This window comes from Acomys russatus, chromosome 11, assembly GCF_903995435.1.
Source record: "Acomys russatus chromosome 11, mAcoRus1.1, whole genome shotgun sequence".
Taxonomy (NCBI): domain Eukaryota; kingdom Metazoa; phylum Chordata; class Mammalia; order Rodentia; family Muridae; genus Acomys; species Acomys russatus.
Window position 1 is genome coordinate 61,339,317 of NC_067147.1, and position 18,228 is coordinate 61,357,544.

Consider the following 18,228-nt stretch of genomic DNA (forward strand, 5'->3'; position numbering starts at 1 on the left):
CGCCAAGTGCCAAGTAGAACGGCACGCCCCTTGCGTGATGATGAGGCGGGGCCGCAGGTTGGAACTGGCAAGCGCCTCTCCCCGCGGCTGATTGGAAAGCCGAGCTCTGCTCTGTTAGGATGCTGCGGGCAGGAGCACCTGCTGCCGGCGTATTCCGGATGGGAGAAGTCCACACCGGGGTAATGGGTCTGGGGGTGAAAGTCAGTGGATGGGGTGACCAGGGAACTCTGAAGCTGTGGAAAGTGAACCAAGAGACTTGGGAAGCTTGTAGCGGCCAGCGCTTACGCTCCACAGTGAGCGCAGGGTATCCCCGCTCAGAAGTGTGGTGTGAGGGGGGTTGGGTTTGTGGAGGGACACGCGAGCGAAGCTGGTGGGAAGGTGCGTACTTTGGCTCGAGCTGGAAGCGTCTAAGGGAAGTTGCTCCAAAGCGCTTTCGCTTTCACTCTGGTCTGCGCAGTAGGGGCTACTGGTTAAATCAAGTGAGGGACTTGGGGACCCCTGCAAAGAGGTGCTGAGAAGGTGTCTGTGCACACACACACACACCCGCAACCTCCACCCTAAGCAAGGAGGGGTTTGCCAGGAGATGGGGATAATTGGTGGTTCTCCTTGGTCCAGGCGCTGCCCTGCGCCCTCCTCCTGCCCGCCCCCCCTCCGTTACTGTGCTTGCCTAGGAACTTTGCCCGGGCCTAGGAGCTGGGGAGGAGATGGAAGCTGGCCTCTGCTCTCTGAAAGCCGCCAACCGCCATCCCCGCGTGCTGCAGAAGAGTGAGGTGTGGAGTGGACAGAGAAGTTGGGAAAAATCCGCCCCTCTCTGCCAGGGAGCTGAGGGATTTAGAAGTGAAATCAATCAAGGGTTCAGAGACAGGCCTTGGAGCTTGGAAAACCCATTCTTCTCCATAAGTCAGTTTTCTCGGTGCAACAAGGGTCTCTAAGGTGCCTTTTAGCCAAAAGGGCACGGGGGAAGTAGACACACTTTACTGTCCTTCACTTTCCTTTAAGTCCTTTCTTGACCTGGAAAAACTCTGCTTCCTGGTAGCCCCTTCCCCGGCTGCAGAGACTTCCCTTAGGCAAAGTGTGTGCTCAGAGCTGTCCTTGCTGCTTCCGCCCTGCCTCAACTCCTTGCCACGTTACCCACTGGCCTCTTCTGTGCCCCTTGCTCAGTGACCCTAAGACTCCCCTTCTGATTTCGTAAGGTGGAGGGGCGGGGACCAGGAAAGACCTGGCCTTGTGCGGTGCACACTCAACAACAAGCAGGGGAGACATTTCTCTGCGCACCTCCTCCCGTCTCAGCCCTCTAGGAGCGGCTCTTCAGGGTCTCTCAGGGTGCGAAGGATTACACTCAGGACTTGGGAAGGTGGTTCTTCCCTATGCTGTACCACGGCCGAGCCAGGAGAGTCCCCCGCAGCTGGATCCAGAGGGAAGTGTGGGCCTGGACGAGGGTCAAGACGCTCCTCGCTCTGACATCTTACACCCCGTCTCTCCACAGACAACCATCATGGCGGTGGAGTTTGACGGGGGTGTTGTGGTGGGTTCCGACTCCCGGGTGTCAGCAGGGTGAGTACCACCAAAGCCCTGCGTGTTAGGAACAAGCCGGAGGCCCTACGTGCACACTCTCCTTACCCACTTCAGAACAGTATGGTCGCCTTCCGGCAAAAGGAGGTGGACTCTCCGGAAGGGATCATAATGCGATGCAAGGGAGGCGATTTGGACCTCTGAATTCAGGCCGGGATCTGCAGGCCCTAGTGCTTTTGTAGCTTGATGGACACAGAGAAATAGTGTCTCAGAGGGGCCCAGGGTCGGTTGCAGAGAAACCAGGCTAAGTTACAGAGGGACCCAGGCTAGGTTGCAGAGAAGGACTCTACTCTCTGCGTTCAGGATGAAAATGATGGTTTTGTCAAGCAGGCATCTCATTCATTTGCCAGAGTTTGAATTCTTGGCCTGGTCTCCTCTCCTGGCCAGTTCCCTCACACACAAGTGAGACTGTGGGGCTACAGCAGTGCTGTTTATGCTCTGAAGAATTACCACAGCCTGAGGTGATTAATAGCAAAGGTCTTCTGGAGAGGAGCATTTTTCCTCTTTTTACACTTGTTTGTTTTGTTTTGTTTTTCAAGACAGGGTTTCTCTGCGTAGCCTTGGCTGTCCTGGAACCCACTCTGTAGACCAGGCTGGCCTCGAACTCAGAGATCCACCCGCTTTTGCCTCCCAAGTGCTGGGATTAAAGGTGTGCGCCACCACTGCCTGACACATTTTTCTTAATTAGGCGTTCTTTTTGTTGTTTTGTTATAAAAGATAGGTCTTTAAAATTGGAGTATTCTGGGAGTGTAGTATCTAAAATATGGTCTCTCCTGTAGCCCAGGTTGGCCTCAGACTTGCTATGTAGTCAAGGCTGGCCTTGAACTCCTGACCCTCCTGCCTCCACCTCCTAAATGCTAAAAGTACAAGTGCATGTTGACATGCCCCCCTCGCGCTGTGCTGGGCTTCATGCATGCCAGGCAGGCACCCTGCCACCGGGGGCCACACCCTCAGCCCAGGACATCCACCTTTGATTGAGGCACTGACTTACTTATCTGAGATAATGTCTTTTTTGCTTCCTGCTTTAATCCAAGCACTGCAAGCTTGCCGTTCTCTTTTCACACCAACTTGGATGTTCTATTCCTTCCTGACAGAAGAGCAGTGGTGAACCGAGTGTTTGACAAGCTCTCCCCTCTGCACCAGCGGATCTACTGTGCCCTCTCTGGCTCCGCTGCGGATGCCCAAGCCATAGCTGACATGGCCGCCTACCAGCTGGAGCTGCACGGGTACAAAGCCCCGGGGTCCAGACTCCCCTTCCGCTAAAACTCCCAGCTGCGTGGCTTTGCCAGCTTTAAACTCCGATGCCCTGATATAGGAAATGAGGAAGAAGACATTAGTCAGGCACACTCCTAATATCAGACAGTTGCAGTAGGAGAAATCACAGTCTTTGGGATGGAAGCAGAGCTTATCTTGTGCTTTCACCCATGAGGACGGGGCCCTTAGAGTCAAGGGAGGGGCTTGTCGTCGGGAGGGGGACGGTGGAGCTGAGAAAAAGAGGGAGAACGCCTGAGAGCCTCTCCCCGGTGACTTCACGTGGGGCCCCAGCGTCCCTGTGCACATGAGCTGGAATCCCCTGCAGCTCTAGGTTCAAGCGTGACTTGGCAGAGAGGGCAGCCGTGGTGCCGAGGAGACTTGGAACAGCGTACTGACCTTTACTCCCGACATCCGCTTCAGGTTGGAATTGGAAGAGCTGCCCCTCGTTCTGGCAGCCGCAAACGTGGTGAGGAATATCTCCTACAAGTACCGTGAGGACCTGTCGGCGCATCTCATGGTAGCAGGTTGGGACGAACGTGACGGGGGCCAGGTAAGTGTGCCCCCATCCAAACCTCAGGGTCCCTCACTCCTCTCTTCAGAGAGATTAAAGTTGCATGTCAACCTAGCAATGTGGTCCAAAGACAGTTCCTCACCCGGCGTGGTGGCGCACGCCTTTAATCCCAGCACTCGGGAGGCAGAAGCAGGAGGATCACTGTGAGTTCACGGCTAGTCTGGTCTACAAAGCAGTCCAGGACAGCCAAGGCTATACAGAGAGACCCTGGCTCAAAAAACCATGACTAACCAAGCAAAGACAGTTCCTCTAAAAACATACTGTGGGCCAGGTGTGGGGAGCCACCCCGCCAGTCCCGGCACTTGGGAGGCAGGGGCACGAGGATCTCTGTGAGTCTGAAGACCCTGATCTATAGGAAGAGTTCTAAGCCAGCCAGGGCTACATAGGGAGACCCTGTTTCAAAACAAACAAAAATAAATAATAAAAGCATACTGCAGGCTCAGGTGTGGGTGTCCCAGGTCTTCACATCTCCGTGGTAGACACTGTGGGACGATCTTGACTCTGATCTGAGGGAACCTCTCTCTAGGTGTACAGCACCATGGGCGGGATGCTGATCCGCCAGCCCTTTGCCATCGGTGGCTCTGGCAGTACCTACATTTACGGCTATGTGGATGCGGCCTATAAGCCAGGCATGACCCCTGAGGAGTGCCGGCGCTTCACCACAAACGGTAACTAGAGAGGTGACTTGGGGAGGGCTTGTGGACATGGAAAGCGGTCCATGCCCAACCTTTTAAAAATACCCATTTACTTGTAATTATGTCTATGTATGCGACTGTGTGTCTGTGCGTGAATGTGGAAGACAGAAGAAGATGCTGGGTCCTCCGGAGCTGGGGCCGCAGGTGCTTGTGAGGCGCCCGATGTGGGTGCTGGGAACCAAACTCTGTAAGAGCGGTAGGTGCTCAGCCACTGAGCCATCTCTCTATCTCCATCTTTTGAAGCAGGAAAACACTTGAGAGTGAAAGGGGACGAGACAAAAAGAGACGGAGCTCTGGAGTGGTAGGGAAGGGACAGGACTGTTTGAGATCACTCAGCCACCTCACAGGAGCTTAACTGCTCCACACGCAGGGACGCAGGGATCTGGACACCTTGGGCTAACCTGTAGGTAACTGAAGTGGGTGGCAGTGGGAGCAGTTACGGCAGAGGCGTGGGCGGACTCTGGTTTGCTTGACGGTGCTGAAGATGCCTCCGTATGACACGTTCTGGGGGGAGAGGGAAGGAAAGGAGCGTTTAGGCTAAACCATTCCCTGCTCCTCTGTCCAACCTGAACCCTCTGCAGCCATCACTCTGGCCATGAACCGTGACGGCTCTAGTGGCGGTGTCATCTACCTGGTCACCATTACGGCTGCCGGCGTGGACCACCGAGTAATCCTGGGAGATGAGCTGCCAAAATACTACAATGAGTGACTCGTCCCCAGAATCCCCTTTCTTGTTTGTAATAAACTTTATGGAACCAGAAGCTGGTGTGATGGGCAGAAGGTGAAATGTGCGCCCGAGAGAGACAGTGTGGGGAGGAAAGGTTCCTCCCCCAACCCACATGTCAGCATGCCGTCTGCATTCTTTTTTATTTTTTTAAATAAACTTTATAGTGAAAAAAAAATACTTGTAAATAAAAATAAATAAAACATATAAATAAATAATCTGCAAATAAATAAAAGCATCCACACCAAAATTAACCACATCCAAAGTCTATACAACTCAACCAACTTCTATAGAGTTAGAACTAGGAGTTAAAATGAAAGCTATGAAGTGTCACATTAAATTTCACACCTTGGCCAGGCATGGTGGCGAAAGCCTTTAATCCCAGCACTTGGGAGGCAGAGGTAGGTGGATCGCTGTGAGTTCAAGGCTAGTCTGGTCTACAGAGGGAGTCCAGGACAGCCAAGGCTACACAGAGACCCTGTCTTGAAAAACCAAAATCAATTAATTTCACACCAAAGCTAAAACATCTTCCCCAGAGAAAAAGCCTCATCTATGAGAGGTCACTGTGTACTGGTTGTTTCTTAAGAATTTATTTACTTTTATTGTATGTGTACTGAAGTTCTTCCTGCATGAATGTGTGCAGGTCCCTGCAGAGGCCAGAAGACAGGCATTGGCAGCCCTGGAACTGGAGTCTGATTGTGAGCCTCCATGTGGGTGCTGGGAACCGAATCTGGGTCCTCTGCAAGGACAGCCGGGTGCTTAACCACTGAGCCATCTGTGTAGCCCCTGGGTGGTTTTTTAATATTGCAGATCTGGTACTGAGGTGATGGCCCAGTCAATAAAGGGCTGGTTGTGCCCCAAAACTTGGGACCAGATTCTCAGCACCCACACAAAAGCCAGGCATGGTGGTACCTGCCTGGAACCTCAGGGCTGGGGAGGCAGAAACACAGATCCGTGGGACTCAATGACTAGCCGAATCTGTGAGCTCCAGGCTCAATGAGAGACCCTGTCCCCAAAAGTAAGGGAGAAAGTGACCGAGGAAGTCACCTGCTATTGACCCCTGGCCTGCACATGCACACCGGATAAATAATTTTTTTAACATAATGCAAACCATGAAAACTCTCACAGGACAGCTGGATGCAGCTCAGAGGTAAAGCTCAAAACCAGAAGATAAAATTCCACCCTGGGGCTCGTAGGTGAGGGTACAAAACCAATGTCCTTTGCCGGGCAGCCGTCATGGGGGCCGCAGTAACCGTGTCAAGCTCAGGTTCCAGTCCCCACCTTGGCTAACTGCCAAATGAAGTCCTGGTGACCCTGAGGTGGTTTGTGTCTCCAGTGCTCAGGGCCATTTTGCTAATAAACAGCTAAGTGAGCAGGCACATTAAGCTGAACCGCAAGTAGGCTAGAAAGCCGTGCCAAGCACACAGACTCAAGGCGCTCCCCGTGGCCCTGTGCCTTCGGAGCAGGGTGCTCGTGTTGGGTGTCTAAAATCACAACACCTGGAGCTGCTTCCGGCCTTGCTGGTTTGGTTTTGTTAAATTTAACTGATAGTTTAATTGCCTCTCTCTCATGATGGCCACTGAGAACTCTGGACGTGATTCAGAAAGCCAGAACTGAAAGTGGACAGTGAGCTGAGTCAGAACTCCCAGCCTGCCTGAAACCAGCCCCAGAGCACAGCTGCTCAGCAGCAGCCAGGAGGGCACTCTCCCTGGTGAGCAAAGCTCGGACTGGGCAGGGTGGGGCTCTCCAAGCTCAGTTAGCCCTCACGCCTGTGACGTGCCTGAACCAGTGTCCACGGACCCCAGAAACAAGCTGAAATACAAACATGTTCAAACTGGAAGGCTTCGTCCAGTTCCTGCGGATCAAATAACCGAGTCAGTACACCCTCCACTCCAAGAGTCTAAAACAGCTCTCAGACAAAGGGGAGACACGGGCAGGAAGAAAGAAAGCCACAGGCTAAAACAACTACACAACAGAAGGGTCAAGAAAGAAGACGCCAGCCCGGTGACTCAGAGGGTAAAGGCTCTTGCCACCAAGTCCGCATGGGCAAAGGAGAAGGCTGCCTCCCTGAGCTTGTCCTCTGACCTCAGGGCACATATGCATTCTGCAAAACAAACAAACAAACAAATAGTGTGAAGTGAGTAACTTATACTGGCTGGCAGGCCCACTGTAAAATACTGGAGAATTTTGGAAGGCAGCTGTCAATCACTGGCAACTCGGTGTTCTCTGCGGTGCAAATATCCGTTATTTGGAAACCAAAAACACTGCACGTTGGTATTTTCTGGGTTCTCAAAGGGCCCACTTAACAGGACACACGTGTTACAAGATAGCAATAGGCCACAGGTGGCTCTGAGCCACAAGGTGGTGAAAGCAAAGAAAGCAAGCCAGGCAGAGACTATGAAAACTCTGTCTAACTTCCGTCCAAAATACCACATCTCAACCCTTGAAGCCACACAGGACCAGAACTGAGTGGTTTACAGGGGCACTAAAGCAATCCCTAGTCAATTTCAGAGAGCCAGACTCCTGCAAACGGTATATTGTAACAACCCTGCAACATGGCAACAAATCGACACTTAGAAACTAACAAAATATTGGTATGGGGATCTAAGATAAAACCCCAAATGAAATAACTCATCAGAACCAGCTGGTAAAAATGTTACAAATTGACAAATCCCAGCCTGGAGGGCAGAGCAGAGCACATCTCTGTGAGTTCAAGTTCAAGGCCAGTCAGGAACAGCAGCAAGACCCTGTCTCAAAACAAACAAACAAAACAAAACAAAAGTTACATGTCCAGGAGAGTAGAAGAGAGGCTGTCTACAGGAAGTGAAGTCATGTCTACAGGAAGTGAAGTCATGTCTACAGGAAGGGGCCAATGGAAAGGGAAATGTGATCAAAGTACATTGCTTACTTGTCCTAGCTAGGGTCACTATCGCTATTGTGAAACACGCGACCAAAACAAGTCAGGGAGGAAGAGGTGTGTTTGGCTTACACCTCCACAGCACTGTTCATCGCTGAAGGAAGTTGGGACAGGATCTCAAACAGTTCAGGAACCTGGAGGCAGGAGCTGACGCAGAGGCCATGGAGGGTGCTGCTCACTGGTTTGCCCCCTCATGGCTTGCTCTGCCTGCTTTCTTATGGGACCCAGGACCACCAGCCCAGGGACTGCCCCACCCACAGTGAGCTGGCCCTCCTCCACGGACCACTAATTAAGAAAAATCACGAGACATTTTAAGTCACCCTCTGTAGATGACTGCAGCTGCGTCACGTTGGCACAAAACTACCCAGCACAGCACTTACATTAAGATGACCCTTATAAGACCCAGTGCTGTGTACAATTAAAAATCACACATCAAGTGTTGCAGGATATGGGTAAACCTGTACTTTGAAAGGATGACAGCCCTCCAAATACACTTAGTTGGCCCTCAAGATGGCTCAGTGGATAAAAGGCACTTGCTGACCATGCCTGACCATGATTCCTGGATCCCACAGTGGGAAGAGAGGACTGGCTCCTGAAAGTTGTCCTATGACCCACCATCCCCACTGGTGTAAATAAAATAATCTTAAGAGAAAATACATTTTTTATTATAACAAGAAAAATTAGAAGTAAATAACCAAAAAATCCCCCCAAAATCTGAGAAAGACCCGAGGCTGATGATGCCTTTACTATTTTTTTTAAATGGTTTTTTGAGACAGCGTTTCTCTGTGTAGCTTTGGCTGTCCTGGACTCACTTTGTAGACCAGGCTGGCCTCGAACTCACAGTGATCCGCCTGCCTCTGCCTCTCAAGTGCTGGGATTACAGGTGTGTGCCACCATGCTCAGCTTCTGATGCTGCCTTTAATTGCAGCACTTGGGAGGTAATGGCAGGAGAAGCTCTATGAGTTCAAAGCTAGCCTGGTCTGCATACTGAGTTCCAGGCTAGCCATGGCTACATAGTCAGACCTCGTCTCAGAAAACAAAACAAACACCTGGTAAAGAGCTGGACAGATGGCTCAGCAGTTAAAAGTGCTTCTTCCTCTTGCAAGAAGACTCTGGCTCAGTTCCCATCACCCACATGGTGGCTCAGAGCCGTCTGTGATTCCAGTTCCAGAGGATCTGGCCTCTTTGGCCTCCTCAGGCACTGAATGCACAGAGCGAACATGCATGCATAGGCAAACATGCACGCACACAGCAAACATGCATGCACACGGTGAACATGCATGCACACGGTGAACATGCATGCACACAGTGAACATGCATGCACACGGTGAACATGTATACACACAGTGAACATGCATGCGCACGTGAACATGCATGCGCACGGTGAACATGCATGCACACGGTGAACATGTATACACACAGTGAACATGCATGCACACGGTGAACATGCATGCACACGGTGAACATGCATGCACACGGTGAACATGTATACACACGGTGAACATGCATGCACACGGTGAACATGCATGCGCATGTGAACATGCATGCGCACGGTGAACATGTATACACACAGTGAACATGCATGCGCACGTGAACATGTATACACACGGTGAACATGCGTGCACACGGTGAACATGCATGCGCACGTGAACATGCATGCGCACGGTGAACATGCATGCACACGGTGAACATGCATGCACACGGTGAACATGTATACACACGGTGAACATGCATGCACACGGTGAACATGCATGCGCACGTGAACATGCATGCGCACGTGAACATGTATACACACAGTGAACATGCATGCGCACGTGAACATGCATGCGCACGGTGAACATGTATACACACGGTGAACATGCATGCGCACGGTGAACATGTATACACACAGTGAACATGCATGCGCACGGTGAACATGCATGCGCACGGTGAACATGTATACACACGGTGAACATGCATGCACACGGTGAACATGCATGCACACGGTGAACATGCATGCACACGGTGAACATGCATGCGCACGTGAACATGCATGCGCACGTGAACATGCATGCGCACGTGAACATGCATGCGCACGGTGAACATGCATACACACAGTGAACATGCATGCACACGGTGAACATGTATACACACGGTGAACATGCATGCGCACGGTGAACATGTATACACACGGTGAACATGCATGCGCACGGTGAACATGTATACATATGGACAAAACCCTCATCTATATAAAATTAATAAATATTTTTCTTTAAAACACCACATCCTTCTCTCGTCAATGGCTGCAGTTCAGTCCCCTGCGCCCACACCAGGCAGCTCACTTACAAGTCACTGCGTGTAACTCCAGCCCTTTAGCACGTCTGTCATCTTCCCATCATGCAGTAGATCTGTCAGGCGTCTCATCTGCCCTGGCCTTTGTGCACAGAAGTTGCTGCTTCCTTGACCTGCGAGGGTTCCCGACGCCTCCCTTCCCCCTGACTGGGACCCCTGTTCTTTCCGCCATGGCCCTCAGCTCAGCCTTCAGGGCTCCTGAGCTTCTCAACAGACTTTATTGCTGCCAAGATATCAAAGAACCTTTGAGAAGACTCCCCTCCCTCCTCTCCCCTGCAGTCTTGCCTAAGTCCGTGAGTTACAGAACTTTGTATTCCAGTGGGAACTGGTAAAGATAACAAAAACTTCCAGATGACCTTGCTGGAAAGAAAAAAAAAAAAAAAAAAAAATCTCAGGACAAGGCAGAAGCAGCCAAGAGGAAATACATCAAACGCCTTTATATGTTATCACAGCAACTTTAGGGTACAGAGGCTGTCTAGTGTCTGTTTCCCTAAAGAACTCGTGGGGGGCAAGAAATGGTGTGGGGTATACAATGGGGGAACAGTGCAGACAGGATGGACCCAGAGCACTTATTCTTTCTGTAATGCTCTCTTTCACCACCCTCCCCAGAGGCTCATTTGGAGGACAGTCCCACATATCTTTTTTTTTTTTTTTTAAACCAAAGAAGTCTTTTCATCTGTGTCCCTGTTTTATGCACACCACATGCACGCAGTACCCATGGAGGCCAGAAGGGGGGGGCAACTGCTTTACTCAAATATTTTCTGCTTTAAATGTGAGTTTTAACTTAAGAAAGCAAACTCTCTGTCTTAGTTGCCTTTCTTGTTGCTGTGATAACAAACCGTGACAGAAGCAACTTGGGGGAGGAAGGTTCACTTTGGGTCACTGTTCAAGGTGTCAGCGTGGTGGGGAAGTCCAAGTAATGGACCCTGATGGGTGGCATCAGTGGTCAGGTTCAGAGTGGTGGGGGAGCTGTGGAATCTCCCACCTCACAAGCCCAGCTCTCTGGGAGATGAAGTGAAACAGAACAGAACAAAACTCGCTCCCCACCCCCGACCCCGCCCTGACACCATCAGGTCTCAGATGCAGGAACTGAATCCTGTCCATCGGACCCCCGCACCTGACACTTCAACTCAAAAGAGCGACCAAAGGATCCACCCTGTTACTCATCCCCCTGGCAAAGGGCAGCGGGAAAGAGAAGCAGTGACCGCCTTTGGGGAAGCAGAAGTGGCCAAGCAGGTGGCTTAGGTGACTCTGCACGGAAGCCTGGTTCCTCTTCACAGGATGGACAGCGACTGGGGGAGGGGCAGGCAGGGGTGTCAGCTGCTGGGCCTTGCGTGGTTCGGAATATTTCCCTTTACCTAAACAAGTGAGCCCCCCTTCCCCCCCATTGCACCGCATTTCCTATTGAAAAGGCAAACACAGCCAGGCCTGGCGGTACCCAGGCAGGAAGAGTAGACGTGTGGGGCCAGCCTGGGATACACAGAGAGGTCCTGTCTCAAGTAAACAAAGATGGGGCACAGAGAAGAGGCAGAAGAAGAGGAGAGAAAGGAAAGAAGTGAGGGAGGGAGCAAGGAAGGATGGAGAGTTAAGAAGGGCAGGAGGGGGCTGGAGAGATGCCCCAGCAGTTAAGAGAGCACCTGCTCTTAAAGCTGATGAGAGCTGGGTTCCCAGCACCCACGTTAGGAGTGAAGCTCACAGCCAGCTCCAGGGGATCTGATGCCCTCTTCTGGCCTCTGCGGTCACTGCACTCATGTGCACACACTCAAATAAAAATAAGACTGAGTCTCTAAATATGTATGTTCCAAAGTGTTTTGATTCAGCTTCGTAGACTGTGGTGGCTTGGGTGACAGTAGCTCCCATAAGCTCATATATGTGAATGCCTTGTCTCCAGGTGGAAGAGCTGTTCGGGAAAGATTGGGAGGCGTGGCCTTGGAAGAGGTGTGTTATGGAGGTGGGCTTTGAGGTTTCAAAAGGCCAGGCCAATGCCAGTTAGCTCTCCCTAGCCCACCTCTGCCTCTCAGCTACTGCTTCAGCAGTGCCTACCTGCTCCCTGCTCCCTGCCTGCTGCCTGTCTGGCTGCCTGCCTGCTGCCTGCCTGCTGCCAGGATCCCTGAAACTGTAAATCCTCAAAAACTCTCTCTTCTGTGAGATGCTTTGGCCATGATGCTTTGTCACAGCAATCAGGAGGTAATTAAGACAAGATGTGCATTTATCATTTATTTGATCTGGTTTGTTTTAAGATTCAGACTATGAAAAAGCTGGGCATGGTGGCGCACGCCTTTAATCCCAGCACTTGAGAGGCAGAGGCAGGTTGATCTCTGAGTTCGAGGCCAGCCTGGTCTACAAAGTGAGTCCAAGACAGCAAGGCTACACAGAGAAACTCTGTCTTGAAAAACGAAAAATAATAACAAAAAAATTTTCAGGCAAAATGAGGCATGGTGTCACATACTTGTAATCTTAACATTTGGGAGAGTGAAGTAGGGAAACTTTGAGTTCAAGACCAGCCTGGGTGCCAGGCATGGTAGCACACGCCTTTAATCCCAGCACTCAGGAGGCAGAGCCAGGTTGATCTCTGAGTTCGAGGCCAGCCTGGTCTACAAAATGAGCTCCAGCACAGCCAAGGCTACACAGAGAAACCTTGTCTTGGACACCCACACACACTCCAAAAAAGATCCTGGGCTAGAAAAATCTAAGAGAGAAAATATTCAGATGAGTCTCTAAAAGACTTTTAATTTTACGTGTTTTGCCTGCATGTAGATGCACCATGAATGCATGCTCAGATCCCTGGGCCTGGACTTACAGACGGGTGCGAGGGGCTATGTGGATGTTGGAAACCAAACCTGGTCCTCTGTAAGACCCGCCATCTCTCCAGCCCCTCTAGATGTTGCAAATAATTTACCAGCATGGCCTAGGGCATGAATAACCGACACGGTGAGATTACAGTGTATTTTAAACCTGCAACCACAACACTGGGCAGAATCTTGACCACTCTAATCCTATGGCCTCAAAACCTACATGTATACCAATAACGGGCCAATCGGCTGACTCCTGGGGCGACTTCTTTCCTAACTGTCAACTCTTCCAATTTGGATTTATACTGAACAACAACACCTTTTAAACCCAGAAATTAAGTCTTCCTAAAACTTGGCTTTTTGAGTGCCAGGCATGGTGGCACACGCCTTTAATTCCAGCACTCGGGAGGCAGAGGCAGGTGGATCGCTGTGAGTTCGAGGCCAGCCTGGTCTACAATGTGAGTCCAGGATGGCCAAGGCTACACAGAGAGACCCTGTCGCGGGGGGTTGGGGGGGGGCTTTTTGACAGTCAGACACAAAATAGGAACAAGAGTATAGACTAACCGACCTGTCCCAAAAACATGCAGCCACCAAAACCTTAGCAATATCCCACCCAGAGAAATGTTACCAGGTGCCCCAGTTTGATTTCCGTTGCTGTGATAAACACCAAGCTCAACAGCAAGCTGGTTTACATATCCCGGTCCCCTTCCCCGTTAATCATTGAGGGAAGCCAGGGCGGGAACCATATCCGGTTCCCCATTGATCGCTGAGGGAAGCCAGGGCGGGAACGGAAGCAGAGGTATTGGGGAGCACTGCTTACTCCTTGTTCCCCATGTTACCCACTCAGTTTGTTTTTCATACATCCCAGGTCCACCTGCCAAGGGATGGCACCGCCCACAGCAGCCTGCGCCCCGCCCACCTTCCCAGGCATGACACCGCCCACAGCGGGCTGAGCCCCGCCCACCTGCCCAGGGATGGCACCGCCCACAGCGGACTGAGCCCCGCCCACCTGCCCAGGGATGGCACCGCCCACAGCGGACTGAGCCCCGCCCACCTGCCCAGGGATGGCACCGCCCACAGCGGGCTGAGCTCTGCCCCCGCCCCCGCATCAATCGTTAATCAAGAAAATGCCCCACAGACCCGTCCACAGGCCAATCTGGTGGAGATATTTTCTCGATTGAGGGTCCTATTCCCAGGTGGCCCTAGCTGCGTCAAGTTAGCAAAAACATAGCCTGTGCACCAAGCGAGATTTGGACTCTTGTTCTCAGTTTTAATTTGCTCTGTTATATTTTTGGCTGTGAGTCTTGCTGAGCCATCTCTCCAGCCCATAGTTGCTCTTTTAATAAGTGTCAAGTACCTAATTGTTTCCCTGCTGAGTCGTGAAAGCATGAGCCTTTGGCGCCGCCTAGTGGACAAATGTGTAGCGGCTACCTACCTGGTGAGAAAATAGCTGTTTTCTTTTATTACCTGAATCCCAAGGAATGAAATTGAAAATGGCAACGGCTAAAAAAAAAATTTCAAAAGATGCTGGTCACTTTTCTAAGTGTACATAGTGTGGATATTAGCCACTGTTAGAACGTTTGCATCTCATAGCAAGGGGATGTAGTCCAGTGCCAAGAGAGCGTGTGAGCAGTCTTCCGGATCCGCCTGCGCTGACCTACTCAGCCGGACCCAGGCCCCACGCATTTACTTAAAGGATACCTCGGCCCGTGTGCTGACATCGCTGCGTCACCAAAGTCCTAATTTATCAAACTTCCATTGTGATCACAGAATTCCTTGAGTTTTTCGGCATTTATTTTGTCAACAAAAACATCCCACACACACACACTTCAGAAGGAAATAAGAGATTGTTTTTCTGAGACCCAGTTTGCCCCGTGTCAGGAAGGCGGTTACAGGGACGTTTTGTAGGAAATCATAAACCAAGCCACCCAGCAAATACGTTAATGGGGACATCAGGGCAGGCGGGTTACAGCGAAGCTGGGAGTCTCCGCTGCAGGTTTCAGGTACAGAGATATTTTTCTCCCTGATGGTCGAAAGGGCGCGTGGTGGTTAGTTTCGTTGTCAACTCGACGTAACGCACAGTAAGTGAAGAGACGCACTCAGTGGAGGACCCTACACAGGTTTGGCCTCTGGACATGTCTGTGAGGGGCGGACAGTCTCACCTGGGTTAACTGTGGGCGTGGGCGGGATGTGGGCGTGGGCGTGAGGGGCTGTCTCACCTGGGTTAACTGTGGGCGTGGGCGTGAGGGGCTGTCTTACCTGGGTTAACTGTGGGCGTGGGCGGGATGTGGGCGTGGGCGTGAGGGGCTGTCTCACCTGGGTTAACTGTGGGCGTGGGCGTGAGGGGCTGTCTCACCTGGGTTAACTGTGGGCGTGGGCGGGATGTGGGCGTGGGCGTGAGGGGCTGTCTCACCTGGGTTAACTGTGGGCATGGGCGTGAGGGGCTGTCTTACCTGGGTTAACTGTGGGCGTGGGCGGGATGTGGGCGTGGGCGTGAGGGGCTGTCTCACCTGGGTTAACTGTGGGCGTGGGCGTGAGGGGCTGTCTCACCTGGGTTAACTGTAGGCGTGGGCGGGATGTGGGCGTGAGGGGCTGTCTCGCCTGGGTTAACTGTGGGCGTGGGCATGAGGGGCTGTCTCACCTGGGTTAACTGTGGGCGTGAGGGGCTGTCTCACCTGGGTTAACTGTGGGCGTGGGCGGGATGTGGGCGTGGGTGTGAGGGGCTGTCTCACCTGGGTTAACTGTGGGCGTGGGCGTGAGGGGCTGTCTCACCTGGGTTAACTGTGGGCGTGGGCGGGATGTGGGCGTGGGTGTGAGGGGCTGTCTCACCTGGGTTAACTGTGGGCGTGGGCATGAGGGGCTGTCTCACCTGGGTTAACTGTGGGCGTGGGCGTGAGGGGCTGTCTCACCTGGGTTAACTGTGGGCGTGGGCGGGATGTGGGCGTGGGTGTGAGGGGCTGTCTCACCTGGGTTAACTGTGGGCGTGGGCATGAGGGGCTGTCTCACCTGGGTTAACTGTGGGCGTGGGCGTGAGGGGCTGTCTCACCTGGGTTAACTGTGGGCGTGGGCGTGAGGGGCTGTCTCACCTGGGTTAACTGTGGGCGTGGGCGGGATGTGGGCGTGGGCGTGAGGGGCTGTCTCACCTGGGTTAACTGTGGGCGTGGGCGGGATGTGGGCGTGGGTGTGAGGGACTGTCTTACCTGGGCTAACTGTGGGCGTGGACGTGAGGGGCTGTCTCACCTGGGTTAACTGTGGGCGTGGACGTGAGGGACTGTCTTACCTGGGCTAACTGATGGAGAGCTCACCCTGAGCCGCACCGCTCCCTGGGCAGGGCGAGCACGCGTGCGCTCACTCCTCTCCGAGCGCAACCGCTGGTGTGGCTGTGGGCGTGGGTGTAAGTGTGGGCATGGGCGTGGCTGCGGGCGTGGCTGCGGGCGTGGGCGTGAGCCACCAGCCGTTCCAGGTTGCCGCCTAGACCTCCCCCCCACAGTGTCTCGACACTGTAAGCTAGAACAAGCCCTTCCTCCCCGCGGTGCCCACAGCAACACAGAGTAGCACAGGACATCCCGGCGGCCTTGGAGATGTGTGTGAGGGCGCTAAAGAAAGCGCAAGGTGAGCCTGACCCTACATCCTCAGCACCGCAGCTCTCCACAGCCAGGAAGCTCCAGCCTGTCCATCAACCGTGTAGGATCTTTGGCATTGGTGTGATTTCCCCCGCCCCCCGCGGAAACATTCTACAAAGGGTCTCATAACCACTGAGACCGAGGCTGCCCGGAAGCTGCTTCCCACAAAGCGAGAGTTTAAAAACAAAAACAAAAAAATCAATAACACGTTTTAGCCTGCAGGTGGCAGCAAAGACTGGCGACGAGCAGGAAACCCGGCGGCCACCGCAAAGCGGTTGTCTTGGTTTTCTGCCTTTTGACCCTGTGTTCTCTCTCTGCGTCTCTGTCCCTCCCTCCCTCCCCGCTCTCTGTGTCTCTGTCCCTCCTCACCCCTCACATGAGCCCCGGCAAATAAATGCATCACTGGATATTCCGTCTTCAATCTTATTCGCTTCACTAAGCAGTGAAAGGCACCTGGGTTTGTCCTCTGCAAAGGTTTGGCTTTGGTTTTGCTGTGATATAAAATCAGCTGCTGGGTCATATGTCGGCATGAGTTGTTTCTATTTTATCAGTGTCTTTAACTTTCTTTATTCGCTTAGGGGAGCAGTGCACACGTGCCACAGTGCCTGTGAAAGGCAGAGGACAGCTCACAGGGGTCCCTCCTGGGGCTCAGCCCTGGGTCTTTAGCTTGGCAGCAGGTACCTGCGGAGCCATCACACCAACCCCAGGGCTGTTTCCTTTTTGTTGTTGTTGTTTTGTTTTGTTTTGTTTTATAAAATTATATTAACTAGAAGACTAATAGCTAATGACATTACAAACATATTTTCACATAATTTGTGGCAGTTTCATCTTTTGTGATGTATTTGTTCATAAATATCTGCACTGCTCTTCTAGCCCACTGGTATGCCACATGAAGGATTCTGTGGGGGGGGGGAGTTGGGGGACAGGGATGCTAGAATTTCTACTTACATGCATTTGGCAACAGAGGCAGGAAGGAGCACCCTTACAGTCTGATGAAGATGGAGCAAGCCAGCAGAAAGGCAGTGGGGGGGGGGGGAGGATGAAGGGGGGACGAATGGGGGAGTTGGTAAACTGCTCTCCTAGCATGCAGGAAGCTCAGGTTTGATATCCAGGTGTGGTGGAGGATCAGGAACTCAGGGCCGTCCTTGCTACCTAAAGGCTTCAAGGCTAGCCTGGACTACATCAAGGCTAGCCTGGACTATATGAGAGCAGGAGGGGGCATCGAGGTAGCTAAGCGGTTAAGGGTCTCCCTCTGTAGCCCTGGCTGTCCTGGAACCCGCTATATAGACCAGGCTGACCTCAAACTTACAGAGATCCTCCTGCCTCTGCACCCTACCAGCTTTTGGTTGCAGTGTGTTATAGCTTTCTCTGTTCCCTGGGCTTTTTTTTATAGCTACCCCCACTTTTTACTATGGCCCCTTTTAAACATTTTGTTGGTGTCTTTATGCTAGCACGTGCGTGCTGTGGCATGTGAGCAGAGGCCAGAGGGCAGTTTGTGCAGGTGGCTCTCTGCTTCCACCCTGAGGGTCCTGAAAAGGAAGAAGTAAAGAACATGTCAGACACCATCCTCTGACCTCTGCAATGCCCACATGTGTACACACACACACACTGATACACACACACAGACACACACACTGACATATACACAAACTGATATACACACAACTGATACACACAGACATACACACACTGACATACACACATACACACAGACACACACACACACTGACATATACACAAACTGATATA

General features: G+C 52.2%; 1 protein-coding gene across 1 annotated transcript; it reads left to right on the forward strand.

The window, feature by feature from the left end:
- The first annotated feature begins 71 nt into the window (after positions 1–71).
- On the forward strand, positions 72–4,851 carry Psmb9 (proteasome 20S subunit beta 9). The gene is made up of 6 exons (XM_051153562.1): positions 72–179; positions 1,487–1,554; positions 2,667–2,798; positions 3,247–3,376; positions 3,924–4,065; positions 4,674–4,851. The coding sequence occupies exons 1-6, from the start codon at positions 120–122 to the stop codon at positions 4,799–4,801; spliced, it is 660 nt and encodes a 219-aa protein (XP_051009519.1). The 5' UTR covers positions 72–119; the 3' UTR covers positions 4,802–4,851.
- Positions 4,852–18,228: the final 13,377 nt, after the last annotated feature.

Coding starts and splice junctions, on each gene's coding strand:
- Psmb9 (XM_051153562.1), top strand. CDS start 120: ATGCTGCGGGCAGGAGCACCTGCTGCCGGCGTATTCCGGATGGGAGAA. Junction 180..1,486: donor TGGGAGAAGTCCACACCGGG/GTAATGGGTCTG, acceptor GTCTCTCCACAG/ACAACCATCATGGCGGTGGA. Junction 3,377..3,923: donor ACGAACGTGACGGGGGCCAG/GTAAGTGTGCCC, acceptor ACCTCTCTCTAG/GTGTACAGCACCATGGGCGG.